The sequence below is a fragment of the Notamacropus eugenii genome, chromosome 2, assembly GCF_028372415.1.
Source record: "Notamacropus eugenii isolate mMacEug1 chromosome 2, mMacEug1.pri_v2, whole genome shotgun sequence".
Lineage (NCBI taxonomy): Eukaryota > Metazoa > Chordata > Mammalia > Diprotodontia > Macropodidae > Notamacropus > Notamacropus eugenii.
In genome coordinates this window covers 505,464,253-505,479,090 of record NC_092873.1, presented here as the reverse complement: position 1 = coordinate 505,479,090, position 14,838 = coordinate 505,464,253, and the positions used below count along the sequence as shown (strand labels likewise).

At 46.0% G+C, this 14,838-nt stretch overlaps 1 protein-coding gene across 4 annotated transcripts in view; it reads left to right on the top strand.

Moving 5' to 3' along the window:
• The window catches only part of SLC6A9 (solute carrier family 6 member 9), a 51,680-nt gene that overhangs the window by 27,447 nt on the left and 9,395 nt on the right, over window positions 1-14,838 (top strand). For all 4 annotated transcript variants that reach the window (XM_072649174.1, XM_072649172.1, XM_072649173.1 and 1 more), the window contains 7 exons: window positions 5,243-5,375; window positions 5,605-5,739; window positions 5,844-5,947; window positions 6,288-6,525; window positions 7,520-7,654; window positions 7,898-7,997; window positions 8,095-8,195. In XM_072649174.1, coding sequence (XP_072505275.1) covers window positions 5,243-5,375; window positions 5,605-5,739; window positions 5,844-5,947; window positions 6,288-6,525; window positions 7,520-7,654; window positions 7,898-7,997; window positions 8,095-8,195 — 946 coding nt within the window. The remainder of the gene's footprint in view (window positions 1-5,242; window positions 5,376-5,604; window positions 5,740-5,843; window positions 5,948-6,287; window positions 6,526-7,519; window positions 7,655-7,897; window positions 7,998-8,094; window positions 8,196-14,838) is intronic.

Sequence of the window (14,838 nt, the reverse complement as noted above, 5' to 3'; positions counted from 1 at the left end):
AGGATAATTCTCTGTTTAGGAGAGTAAATTATTCTTGATTGTAAACCTATTAATTTTTGCCTTTTGGAACATCATATTCCACGAATGCCTTTCACTTTTGATAGGAGCTTCCAGATCCTGTGTAATCCTGATGGCTATTCTTTGGAACTTGAACTATTTCTTCCTGGATGTTTGCAGTATTTTTTGACATGGTATCTCCGGATCTGGGCTATGACATTCCTGGAAACATTTTTCTTTTGGAATTCCTTTCAGTGGATTCCTTCTATCTTGACTTTAGTCTCTAGTTCTAATAGCTCTAGAGAGTTTTTATGTGTGATCTTTTGAAATGTAGGTTTCAGGCTTTTTTTAAAAATCATGGTTTTCAGGGACTCCAATGATTCTTAAATGATCTCTCCTTGACTTGGTTTTCAGGTCAACTGTTTTTGAGACCATATATCTTACTTTTTTTTCTAATTTTTAAATCTTCCAATTTTTGGTTCTAATATGTTTTGCTCTCTCATGAAGCCAATGATTTCTGTGTGGCCTGCTCTCCCTTACAGGGAGTCTGTCCCTTTGGTCGGGTTTTTCTTTCTGTTGTTTTGTTTTAACGTTTTTTAAATTTTGAGTTCCAAATTATCTCCCTCCCTTCATCCCCTCCTCCACCCACCGAGAAGGCGAGCAGTATTATATTGGGTCAGGTTTACCACTTTCTCTTCCAAACTCCATGTTCTCCTTCCAATTCTTTCTTCCAGAGCATTTATCATTTACTTCATTTCTTCTAGGTATTCATGTAATTCTTGTAGGAAATCCATTTTTCCTTTCAGTCTCTTATAGTTGCTATTGAGTTAGATTTGCAGTTTTTGGTCTTGGTTGATGTTTAATTTATTCATCTCTCCAGCTTTAGTTTCTGAATTGTAACTTTTTGCCAGGGCCAGTCTTTGCCCCCTGTTGCACTTTTGGGTGTGGTGGTAGACCCTGTTTCTTCTTGCCCTGGGTTCTTTCACTGAGTTCCACCTTCTAGGGTTCAGCATCTCTGAATCTTTGAAGCTCAGAGCACCACTCTGTCATCAAAAGAAAGTGTCAGGGATCTCAGAGCCCAGTATGAGTTCGACAGCACTGGGTTGGGTGGCACCACTGTGTTCACACTGTGCTGGTCCCTGCCTGCTGTGTAGCTGATCCCCAAAGACTCTCACCTTGGGACTTTCTGCCCATCCTGGGACATTCTCACAGGAATCTTCTGTTCTTGCTACCTCAGACACAGAGCCTCATAGGTTGCTCATGTCCTATCTCTGGTCCCATTGACACTCTCTTGCATTAATAGAGAATTACCAGTGACATCATTTTGTCCATGGAAGAGAGTGATCACATGCTTACAGAAATCTAGCAGAAAGGCACATGAGTCAAGAAACCCATGTGCCTACAATGATTCATACTTCTGGATGGCAAGACTTGATATCTTTAGAGAGAGTCTTCACCATGCATTAAATGCTGGGTAAAACCCACTTCTCTGCTATCTGCTCCCTGCTTAGTAAAGCTACTTCTCTGCTTTTCCCAGGCCCTAAAGCAATAACAGGTCCTTTTATACTTCAGCCACTCTTGGTAAAGTGCTGAGAAAGAGTTATGCTCTTTCAGTGACAAGTAATTCCTTAAGGCTGGAGAACTACAAAACTTGTTAGGTCTTCAATCAGTCCTCAGCAAAGATGAAATTCTCACAGCATAACCTGTCTTCCTTCCCTTTCAAACCATGGTGGGAAAGGGGTTGGGGGGACAGTAAAAATCATCACAGGTAAACCCTTGAGGAGTTTCCTCTCTCTAAGGCAGTAGATCATGCTAGACCATAATCCTACAGTTCTCTAGCCCATCAGCTCTCAGAAAAGCAATGTCTTCTAGTCAACATGGCTCCCAGCAAAACCACAGCAGACCCTGAATATCTGCTTTTGATCATTTTCTTTCCATTTTAAAAAATTCTATCTTCTGTAAGAACTCCCCTCCTATGTCTTCAGTTTCTGGCTCCTCTGTCCTCAACTTACTCTCCTATATTCTGATCATCTCTTACCCCGCCTAACTCTTTTGGATTCTAATGACTCAAATCAAGAACTCCTTGTAAGCAGTGACCCATTTTTAGTTTACAATGTGAAACTCAAAAAATTTGCCTTCCTGTCAAGCAAGACTCTTTGCGATGCTGATATGATTTTCCTGTACTCCTTAAACAATTTATAATTTCTCATTTATAACCGTAAAAACTTTGAAAACAGCATGCAAATGAACCATTGAAACACAGGACACTGCACTCATCTTTGATTCACTAAGTATTTTGCCTTGAAGTAGACCATCTTACTACATTTATCAGAGGAAGAGTAGTTTTCTCTGTCTGACCCTATCCTCAGCATTTTCTCTGAGAAACTATTTTTTTCTCAAACTGACTTGATCAGTTTGGTCATTGCAAATGTTCTTTTTCTGGCACTTTCAAATATTTAGCATGCTGTGATCACATAGTTTATCCTGTGTGGCAACCTCTCTGGGCTGCTTCTCCAACTTGGCACTTACAGGTTGGTTTCCAGGGAAGGTTCCAAGTGGATAGAGTACTGGGCCTGGAGTGAGCAAGACCTGAATTCAAATCTTGCCTCAGACACATACCTTTTGACCTTGAGAAGTCTCTTAACCTTTTCTTTGCCTCAGGTTCTTTATCTGTAAAGTGAGGGTAATAACAGCATCTCCCTCCTGGGTTGTTGTGAGAATCAAATAAGATAATCTTTGCAAAGCATCTTGTAGACCTTAAAGCGCCATGGAAGTGCTGGCTGACTATTGCTTTATTATCATTACTCACTCCAAAACTACAATTGATGATCCCTCATCAGTGAATTGACCTTTTGTAGAATCCAGTAGACACAGTTAAATCAAAGCAAAAGCATTTTACTAAGATATTGTCGTGATAACAATAATGATAGAACATTCTCCGCATAAATCTAGGGGTAAGTTATCTCACAAATGCAGTGTCAATGAGAAGAGTGGGCACAAACATAGAATACGATAGTAGGGAGGCCCACATGTAGGAAACACATGTGACTATGGGAGCTTTCACTTTCAGTACTATGGAGTCCTCATCCTGGGCTCCCTGGATCTGCTTTCATCTACAGCTTGACTTTCAACTGTCAGGGCTGATTCTTTCCTGGATCCATAGTGAGCTCTCTTCTCTGCTGCCAGAAGGCTTATAGCTTTAATGTGGCTTTCTTTCTGGGTTGATGTGTCTGAAGAGTCTCTGTTTCCTGGCTCAAACTAGCTGTTTCTCTAAGTGCTTTGATGAGGTGGCTCCTACTGGATAGACTCTAGTAGCATCTTTTCAGGATGCTGTGGGTGATGGCAGGTGAGAAGAGGAAAAGTCTCTCCTCCCTCCACTGTCTTCTGGATGAAGCACAGGAACTACATTCTAAAAGCTGCTTCCCATCTCAAGCTGCCTTGAACTCTCAAACTAACTGCCTCTAGAGCTTGGCAGATTTAACTTTTTACTTATGATCAATCTTTAGCAACTCAATAGCAACTGCCTCTTCCAATTTGATCAAAGAACTTTTCCTCTAGCACTTAATATAGGGAAGCAGAGCATATATACATGTTCACATTTAGTTTGCCATCTCAGCATATGCTTATATAGACAGAGTCCAACTCCAGTTCTTTGCCCACACACACATGTACATAGAATAAAGCAAGAAGGAAACTAGACTAGATACTTCTCTATAAAGACATTGGCTTTCAACTAGCCATTTCTCTGCCAGATCTTTGGTGTGTCTGGCAAAGGAGGGAGAATCCTGATCCACATATACCTGAGCCTTGTGGAAAAGAACTTGTGGAGGAGTATTGGTTCCTTGTCTTGGTATCATGAGCTTAAACAAGAGAAAACAGGAGATATGTTCAGTATTTACTTCCATTCCCACTTTCACCCCCTGGCTAAAAGAAATCAACTTCTCCAGGTTCCCAGCAGAATAGGATTCCCAGTAGATGTGAGGCTCAGCATCTCTGGATCTTTTCCCTTCATGGGTCCTGGCCACCACCTCTGTGATGGGCTCTAAAATTCTCCCAGATGTGGTAAAGGTGCTGGCTATGATATCATCCATAGTTTTCTATGTCGCCCATGACCACTAGGGCCTGTCTCCCAGAAACCCAAATCACAAGGCCAGAGGAAGCATGACAGGAAACAAAACAAGGGGATGGTGAAGGATAGATAGTGCCCTTTTCCCAGTCTTCATTCATAGAAGAATAAAATGAACAACTCCTCCCTTTGTTGCCTCCACCCTTAACCATGCAGTTTGGAATGTTCCTGATAAATGGATCCTAGCTTTTGGGGATCACTGCTCTCTTTTATCTAAATGCTCATAGATCATCCCTTTAATAATCAGTTCTAGGATTGTGGTGGGAATTGAAAGTCAGGTCATTGGACTATAGTTTGAAAAATCTCCCTTTTACCCATTTGACCATTTCCTTCAGTTCTTTTCTCATTCTTTACTCTTTTTTCAAAGATTCTGAGCAAGACTCAACAGTCCATTCTGATCGTTCTTTTTAGCACTTTGTGATGTAGTCTGGCTTGACCTGGTCAACTGAACTAATTCAGGAAATCTATGTGCTCTTAATACATTGGGTTTCAGCTCCTTATTGACCCTTTTGTTCAACTTTTCCCAATCCAAGGATCATTGTCCCTGTTTAAGAAAATAGAAGTAAAAGTTGGCCATCTAGGTGGTGCCATATTGGATAGATTGCCAAGCTTGGAGTCAGGAAGATTCATCTTCCTGAGTTTAAATCTGGCTTCAGATTTAGTAGCTTTGTGACCACTTAACCCTATTTGCCTCAGTTTTCTCATGTGTCACATGAGCTGGAGAAGTAAATGGCAAACCACTCCAATATCTTTAACCAAGAAAACCCCAAATGGGATCACAAAGAGTCAACTACAACTAAACAACAACAAAAGTTTTATCCTTCTCTCATCTAGTCATAGAATACTGTCATTCTGTCCACTCTGAGCAGCAGCTAGCTTAGCAGGCGTCCTGGTGAATGTTCCTTGCACTCACTTGTCTGGGGAGGTGATGAGTTTCTTCTTGTCGTTGTTCCCCCTTGGGGGGAGGGGGATCCAGGTTGCTACCAGGCTCACCTTCTGCTCCCAGACAGTGCTAAAGCCTGAGGGGAGATGTGGTCCTGAGCAGCACCTGGGGATTCCTTCCTGGGCAATAAGGAACTTGAGGACACCCTCAGGGACACTTTCCCTTCTCCATCTTAGGCGCTACGTGCTGAAGTTGTCAGATGACATTGGCAACTTTGGGGAAGTGAGGTTACCCTTGCTTGGGTGCCTCGGAGTCTCCTGGGTGGTCGTCTTCCTCTGCCTCATCCGGGGTGTCAAGTCCTCAGGGAAAGCAAGTACACTCGCCCCTTCCCCTCCCCTCCTGGGATTGAAGGGTCTCCCCTAATCAGGGAAGGCCAGGATGGGTGGGGGTGAGGAAAAATCAGGGCCGTGAAATGGAGGGAGGGGAATTGATGGGATGGGGACAGAGGGAGCAAGGGAACATGGGAAGAACTCAGCTTTGGAGAGTATCTGTCTGTAGGAAATAGGGTCTGAACCACACCTCCTGCTGCCCCCTCCAGGTGGTCTACTTCACAGCCACATTTCCCTATGTGGTGCTGACCATTCTGTTTGTTCGCGGGGTCACCCTGGAAGGCGCCTTCACAGGTATTATGTACTACCTGACACCGCAATGGGACAAGATCCTGGAGGCCAAGGTGGGTGTGTGGGCGTCTGAGGAATGGAGGGAGGAGAAGGACCTGGACGTCCTCTGCCCGGCCTGCCCTGGCTGACCCCCAGCTCTTCTCTCCAAACCTCGCAGGTGTGGGGAGATGCTGCCTCCCAGATCTTCTACTCACTAGGCTGTGCTTGGGGAGGTCTCATCACCATGGCTTCATACAACAAGTTCCACAACAATTGCTACAGGTGAACCTCAGACCTTGCTCCTTTCACCAGGCCCTCAAGGTCCCTAGGTGGCCTCTCCCGGCCCCACCTCTGCTTCTCAATCTCAACTATGCATAGCTGGCACACCGCCAGAGCCAGAGACCCAATCCCACCCCCACCCCAGATCCCCAGAGGCAGGGAATGAGGGTGAGGGAAACAGGTGAAAAGGCCTGGGAAAGCTGAGGTGGGGTTGGTCCACAGGCTCAGGGGGGGTTCTGGAAAACCAGGGCCTGAGATGGGGGTGGGGGGTGGAGCCCATGGTGAGATCGCTTCTGGACCCTTATTCTCCAAGGCTGAGGCTGGCTCTTCTTGGCCCTCCCAGGGATAGCATCATTATCAGCATCACAAACTGTGCCACCAGCGTCTACGCAGGCTTTGTCATCTTCTCCATCCTTGGCTTCATGGCCAACCACTTGGGTGTGGACGTGTCCCGAGTGGCTGACCATGGCCCAGGCTTGGCCTTTGTGGCCTACCCAGAAGCCCTCACCCTGCTGCCCATCTCCCCCCTCTGGTCTCTGCTGTTTTTCTTCATGCTTATCCTGCTGGGACTGGGTACTCAGGTACGAGGGGACAGAGCAAAGACACCTGGGATGGGGAAGGGACTCAGCACTCATGCAACAAGGGCAGCCCCCAGCCCGCACACCTCCAGCTGCCTAATGGCTCCTCAAACTGGGTGTTCCATAGACATCTTAGACTCAACAGATCCAAAACTGAACTCATTATCCCCACCCCTGCAAACACTCCCCCTTTCCAAACTTTCCTGTTACTCTTGAGGATCCTAGCACCCTCCCACCTAGGCATCATCCTCCAGCCCTCACTCTCACCCCCTAGCCAATCTGTTGCTAAGGCCCATCATTTCTACCTCTCGAATGCCTCCCTTTCTCTGCCACTGCCACCCCTGGGTACAGACCCTCATCACTTCACACCTGGACTATCGAAAATATAGCCTGGGGGGAGTCTCCCTGCCACCAGGTTCTCCATTCTCCACCCAGCTGTCAAACGGATTTTCCTAAAATTTAGGTCTGACACCCCCTTCTTTACTAAACTCCAGTGGCTCCCTATCCCCTCCAGGATCGAGTCTAAAATCCTCTGTTGGGCTTTTAAAGCCCTCCCTAACCCGACCCTTTCCCATCTTTTCCCTTCTTATTTCTGCTCCCCCCACCATTCCTCTGTGATCCCATGAGCATGGTCTCCTTGTTGGTTCTTAGACCAGCTGCCCCACCTCCTGACTTCAGGCATCTGCCCTGGCCAGTCGCGTGCCTGGACATCTCTCCCTCCCCATCTCCACTCCCGGCTTCACTGACTTCTTTCACATCTCAGCTAAAATCTCACTTTCTCCAAGAAACTGCTCTAATTTCTAGTGCCCTCCTCAGCAGTTACCTCTGCTTTATCGTCCCAGTCGCCTGTTTGCCCATTTGTTCAACTCTGAGCTCCTTGAGAGCAGGGCTGTCTTTTGCCTTTCTTTGCATCTGCAACACTTAACACAGTGCCCAGCACATAGTAGACACTTAATAAATGCTTATTGACTGACTGTTTGATATTACATGCCCTCAGTTTTGCCTTCTGGAGACTCTAGTGACTGCAGTTGTGGATGAAGTAGGGAATGAATGGATCCTGAAGAAGAAAACCTATGTCACTTTGGCCGTTGCCATCGCTGGATTCTTGCTTGGGGTCCCCCTGACCAGTCAGGTGGGCCTGCAGGCAGCAGGGGCAGAACAGGGCAGTACCCTCTGGTGGGTTGTAGGATATGTGCCTGCCCTGCAGACATGCCCTCAGACTCAGGAGCCAGTGGGGCAGGTGGGGCGGACCTGGCAGGCAGTGCCCTCCAGTGGCTCATAGACTTTCGCTGTCCTAGTGGGCACACAGACAGCAGCAGGGGGATAGGTGGGGAGGTAGTACCCTCCAATGGTTCACATGGCTTCTTCCCAACAGGCTGGCATCTACTGGCTACTGCTGATGGACAACTATGCTGCCAGCTTCTCCTTGGTTGTCATTTCCTGCATCATGTGCGTGACAATCATGTACATCTATGGTAGGTGTCAAGGCCACCCTGAGGCCAACCCCCCCACCTCTAACCCTCCCGGAGACTCTCCAGGGTAGACATGGCCTCTGATAAATTCTCTCCCCAGGACACCGGAACTACTTCCAGGACATCCAGATGATGCTGGGCTTCCCACCCCCTCTCTTCTTCCAGATGTGCTGGCGTTTTGTCTCCCCAGCTATCATCTTCGTAAGTGTCCTTGTGGTCCTGCCCTTCTCTCCCTACTTTCCCCCAACCCCTGGCAGCCCAAGGACCAGTCCCTCCTTCTTTGGGTTTAATCATCCAGAAATAAGCCTCCCAGAAGGCCTCAGCAGCCATAGTTGTATAGCAGTAGTAGTACAGCAGATAGCAGTAGCTATCAGAGTCAAGGACATGATTAACTTCCCAGGATGCAGAGATGGTCCTGGCCTAATCAGAGGGTAAAAGGCTGGTCTTCAGTTCACACAAACCAATCAGACAAATAAAGGAGTAGAGGCAGCTGCTGGGGTGGAGGGAGAGTAGTATGGTTTATCCATAAGCTCAATACTTGACCCAGTTCCTCAGTTGGCACTGGAGACAGAAACATAGAATTGACAAGGGAAAGACCCCTTAGTGCCATCCTATCTAACCTGTACTCAAAAGGAAGCTCTACCATAAAGGTGGGCATCCAGCCTCTACCTGAAGCCCCCAGGGAGGGGTACCCTACCACCTCTCAAGGCAGCCAATTCACACTGGCGCAACTCTTGCTGTTGGGAGATTTGTCCTGACAACAAGCCTAAATTTGACTCTCTGCACCTTCCCATCAGTGCTCCTAACACTGCCCTCTGGGGCCAGGCAGACCAACACTGCCTCCTCCTCACAACAGCCCTTCAGATTCCTGACCATAACTCTTGGGTCTATCCTGAATCTTCTGTTCTCTAGGCAAAATATTCCTAGTTCCTGCAACCTTTTCTCAGATGGCCTTTCATCATCCCAAATGCTCTTCCTTTAAAATAAGATGCCCAGAACTTAGCCCAGTAGTCCAGGTGGGCAGAGGACAGAGGGACACCCAAAATGACAGCAGCTTTCTGGGCTGCCATATCATGCTCTGATTCATTGGGAGTTTAACAACTATTAAAACCCCCAAATCTTTTTTAAGCTAACTGCTGCCTAACCATTCCACCCTCATCTTGAATTAATGAAATTGAACCCAAAGTTTGACACTTAATCTCGATTAGATTACAATTTGTGAATTCAGTCCAATGTCCTCGGCCACTAAGATCTTTTAGGCTCCCAACTCTCCCCTCCAATGTGTTAGCTTTCTGTGCCCACTCTAGGTCCTCTTCAGGGTTGATGCACATGCCACCTCACCAGTGCCTTTCTCCTGGTCATTGACAAAAATGTTCAACAGCATAGGACCAAGGAGATGGTTGAGGAACTCCACTGGAGACCTTCTGACAGGTTAACACTGAATTATTAACACCTACCTACTCTGATTTTGGTCATTCAGCTAGTTCTGAATTCACCTATTAGTACTATTTCCTTCTTCCACATCTTTCCTTCTTCTTCGTAAGGACACCAGAGAGACTTTCTTATTGAGTGCTTGTTGGGTAACCTATGTCTGCAGTCACCCTCTCATTTACCAATTTAGTGAACCTACAAGAAAAAAGAAAGGACTAAGGTGAGCCCAGCCTGGCCCCTCCTGGCTCCTTACAATCACTGCTTCCTTTCCTCTGCCCCTCTAAACCACAATTGCTTTTTTGGCTACTACATCCCACTGTCACCTGCACTGACCTCTCAGCCCATCAAAATGTTCAGTTCTTTTTCAGACAATCATAACTCTAACTCCCCCCTCCCCCATCATGTACTTGGGAAACTGGTTTATGAACCCAAAGCTAAAGCTTTACAAAGTGGTCTCTTTAATAGTGTGTTATTGAGGCTTTCCAGGAATCCAAGTCAAGCTCCCTGGCCTCTAGTTTGCAGACCTAGTTCTCTTGCCCTTTGAAAATCAGGACCATGTTTGTCCTTCTCCAGTCCTCCAGCACACACACCTCCCCCATTTTCAAAGCTCATTCAGACATCACTGGCCATGGCTCCGTCATCGCCTTTCAGGACCAGGGCAAGGATGTCATTCACCTGGGCCACAGTACTTGAATTCATCTGGGGAGTGGCTTACCGTTCTCTTAGGCAGCCACTCCGTGTCAGTCATTTTTGTTCCACCCTCTCTGGTCCAACGATCATCCTTTTTGGCAGAGACCAAGGCAGTATCAGAGCTTCTAGACCTGGCCCCTTCACTGTTATCGCAGAAGTTTTCCAGCCTGAGTTCCATGAGAACCCAAGGAGAATCTCACTAGCCATGAGGTCAGAGAGACTGGAGGTCCAAAAGTGAACCACCAAACTAAAAAAAAATAAAATAAAATAACCAGTGCATGAAGGCAGACTGCTTGAGCTAGGAGCTAGGGTACAGATTGGGTTATTATAGCTTTTTAGGTCTGGTTAGAGTACAGAACCAATGGGATGCGTTCTTCAGCCAAAAAGGAACGGGAGAGGGGAATGCGAAAGCCAGGAAGTCACAGGACTTGAGTAAGATTAGGGGGATCTTCTTAGAGGGAAATGAATTTCTCTGTAGTTAGTCATGCTTAAGATAGCAAAGCCTCCTTCAAGACAGAATTAGTGTGGCTATTATTATCAGTCAGAGGAGAATAAAATACAACCTGACACACCCCCACAGCTTGGTGTTTTTGGCTTTGGAAATGACTTTATGTAGGGAAATGTTTCTCCGAACCTTCCAGTGCTGTCCTCTTTCTCTGCTGTCATCAGCTCTCATTGTCCCATCCTACCCCAGCTGGGGCCCTAGCCCTCTGCTGATCCCCATCTTTCTCTTATAAATCCAAAAAGATCATACCTTTGGTTGACTGCCTTTAGACACCCACTCATTCTGAACTGGAATCTCTTTGAGACTGTCCATCCAGGACTTTGACCGCCCCTTGTGGTTTGTCCTCTTACCTGCTTTTGCTTCTGTTGCCTATTTCTGTTTCTCTTTTCAGTCCCACTTGGTTGGGATCCTTGTTGGTCTCTTTGGATAGCTCTCATTTACATCCTCATTGGGATTGTTTTTTCTTTAGGTCTTCAGAATTTCACTCTTAAGAGGTTCCTGTCCTCCACTCTTGTTAGGAGAGAGATAAAGAAAGACAGAGACAAAGAAATAGAGACAGAGAACTCCAGCATATGTCTCAGTGACTGAAGTCCCCATCACTACTATGTTATGTCTGTGTCTCTGTGCCAGGCTTGAGATCTGTTTCTTGAACTTTACATCCATATCCTCTTTCTGCACAAGTGGTCTGCACTTTTTGAGCATTAACACTGCTTCTATTTCAGCTATGGTAAATCTTTACCCACATTCTCACCATGACCCCATCCTCCTCATGTGAGTGCAGGATTTCTTCACATGAGAATTTTCTTAAGGAGTATTTCATTGTCCTTCCCCTTCCCTCATGGCCTGGAGCATGGCCTTGAATTCTTTCTCCTCTTCTTCTGGGAAACAAGTCCGATTTTTTATCAGACAACAGTCACTTGTCCTGCACCCTCAGAAAGGGAAATTTTTCACGCTTTTCACACTTAATAAAAGACACTGCCCACTGGCCGCCCTGCTGGAAATGAAATTCCCAGTGCTGACTTTTTGGATTGTTTGTGGGTGATTATCACTTCCTTCTTGTCACCTGGGTTGGTTTGTTTTTACAAATCACAGGTGTATGATTTTATCTTAGAGAACTCTCAGAGAGGAAGCTCCTTTCTTCTCTGCAACTTAAAGCCTTAAAGGAATGCCTCATGGGGCATTGAGAGATCAGGTGACGCGGAGACCAGAGGCAGGAGGGATATGAGCCTGAGTCTTCCTGACCTGGAGGTTGGTCATCTCTCTGCGATAGCCTCTTAGCAGACACCTCTTACTGCCTCTTTGGTACCCATTTAATAGCTGGACAACCAGCCCCTCCCACCCCTTCCCTTCTCTCATTAAGGTGTTGTTCAGAGCAGTCTTTGGCAAGTTTCCACTCCCTAATAGTGGGCACAGAATCACAGACCCTCAGAACATGGAGGGCCAGGGAGCTATTGGGTTCAATCTGAAGGAGAATTCCCAAAGGCAGCTGTGAGATGGGGGACCCCCAAGGCAGCCTGTGATGGGACCCTCCAAGGCAGCCTGTGAGATGGGGGACCCCAAGGCAGCCCCTTCCTCCTTTGGATACTTTGTTATTAGAAAGCTTCTCTTCCTATTAAGTGTCAAGTGAAAGCTTTCCCACACCGCCCCACCCCTTGTTTCTGGTTCTGGGGCCAAGCAGCACAAAGCTGCTCTTTTTCCCAGGACAGTTCTTCTTGATCATTGAGGCCCATCCTCCCCCCAAACCTTGTCTTCCCACAAAATATCCCCACCTCCTTTAACCAATCCTTACATGGCATGAAAGCCCTTCCCCATTCTGGTTGCTCTCTAGCAAATCAATGCAAGGTATGGGACATAATATTGCATAGTAGCGTGTAGTAGGATTGTTGCCTTCCTAGAATAAACATTTTTAAGGCACCTATGGGGAACTACAGTGGAGAGAGGGCTGACTCTGGAATCAGGGAGAACTGAGTTCAAATCCCACTTTAGCCACTTACTAGAGCTGTGTGGCCTTGGGTAAGCCATTTAACTTCTCTAAAACTCAGTTTCCTCATCTGTAAAATGGGCATAATAATAAGCACCTACCTTCCAGGATTGTTGGGAGGATCAACTAGGATAATACATGTTATGAAGGGCTTTCCAAACCTGAAAGTGCTATATTAATTGTTATTCTTGGCCTAAAACTGCATTAGTATCTGGGATGCCATGTGGAAGAGCTGACTCACATTGAACCTGCAGTCCACCAAAGCCCCCAGATCTTTTTCAGACAAACCATCGTCTAGACACAGCTCCCTCATTTTATACATTTGATTGTTTGTATCCAGGAGTAAGACTTTACATTTATTGCTATTTAGTTTCATCTGATGAGATCTAGCCTGCCCACATCCTTTTGGAACCTGATCCATCATCCAGTATCTGAACTCCTTCCCAGATCCAGGAGTCAACTGGCAATTGGATATGCCTACTATCAATGCTTTATTCTAAATCACTGATTAAAATGTTAAAACTGCATAAGGACCCAGCACAGATCCCTGGGGCACTCAACTGTAGACCTCCCTCTGAGTTGATGTCAAACCATTTAGTGACTCCTCTTTGAGCCCAGCCATTACAAGTCTCTCTGACTATCCCCTAGTCTACATCCCTCCACCTTTTTTTTACAAGAATAACATGAGATACTTTATTCATTTTCTAAGATCTAGGTCAAACTGTATTGGAAGGACTCCTTTAATGTGCCAGCTTAGTGACCCTGTCAAAAAAAAAAAAAAAAGGTGGTGAATCTATCAAGACCTGTTCCTGATGAAGCCAGGCTGCTCCTTGTAATCACTGGTTCCCTTTCTAAAGGCTTAATAACTATCCCTTTGATAATATGCTCTAAAATCTAGCCAAGAACCAACATCAGTTTCATTGGTCTATAGTTTAAAAACTCTTGGTTCTTCCATTTTCAAAAAATTAGGGCTTTTGCCTTTTCTCTAGGCCTGTGGAACTCTTCCCCCTGTGCATGAGCTTACCTCAGAGATCACAGTCGCGGCAGAGACATCACAGCTTCTGCCTTTTACTCCACTAGTCCAGAACCGTGGAAGTTACTTCTCTTGTTTGTTGCTCCCGAGGGATCTTGTGGGTTCCCTTAGATGATCACTTGGATATTTCTGTTACAGTATCTCTTGTCTTATTCCGTATGCTGTCTGGTGAGGTGTTATTTGTTCTGCAGCTTTCATGTGGTGTCTCTCATGTGGTTTCTCTAATGTGGCGTCCCTTGTGTGATGTCTCTGGGATGGTTTCTGTGGTGTGTGGTATCTCATACGGTGTCATTTGGGTGTCATCTCTGGTTTGGTGTCATATGGTAACAATGATATTAATAGTTAACACTTATACAGCACTTTAAAGTTTACAAAGGGCTTTACAAATATCCTCTCATTGAATCTTCATAACAAGCCTGAAAGGTAAGTCAGATCTTTCTGACTCGAAGGCCAGTCCCTTAGCCCCAGTGCCATGTAGGCACAGGGGTGTCTTTCATGTGGCATCTCTAGTTTGTCTCTTGTGTGCTATCTCTCATGTAGTGTCTCTTAGGTGGCATCTCTGGTGTGTTTATTGTGATGTCTCATTGTATCTGTCTGGTTTGGTATCTCCTGAGGTATCTCTGATGTGCTATCTCTGGTATGTCATCTCCTGCGTGGTGTTTCTGGGTGCTCTGTTGTCTGCCTGTTGAGTAGTTGGCACTTGCCTTGTGTAGTTTCTGCTCTCCTCTCTGTGGCCTCTTGGAGGGACCATCCCATCTGGATGTGCGTGGGTGGGTGCATGGGTGGGGAGTGTTTCTGATTGTTCAGCATTATGCTTTCAGAGATCCTGCCAACCAGTTTTTCAGTGCTTTAAAAACTGAGTCACCTGCAGAAGGAATTTTAATTCTTCTTCAGGCCATTCACTTCCTCAGAGTGATGCCACCAAAGGCATCAGAGCCCACATGTGGTGGCACTGACACTGACGAGGAGGTCATCTACCTTGTCTTTGCTGAAGCCTCCTCTCTTGATTCTCCTTCCATTTGTCTAACCACTGCTTCTCATTCTTCTTTGCTGAATCATTGTCTGTCTTCCAGCCCCATAGTTTGGGTTTGACTCTTGGGGTTCAGCTTTCTATCCATTTTCTTGGTGGTCTTATAAGCTCCATGGATTCAGTCCCACCTCTGCCTCGATGAGTCAGCTCCAACTGATTGCCCAAACTCAGGCT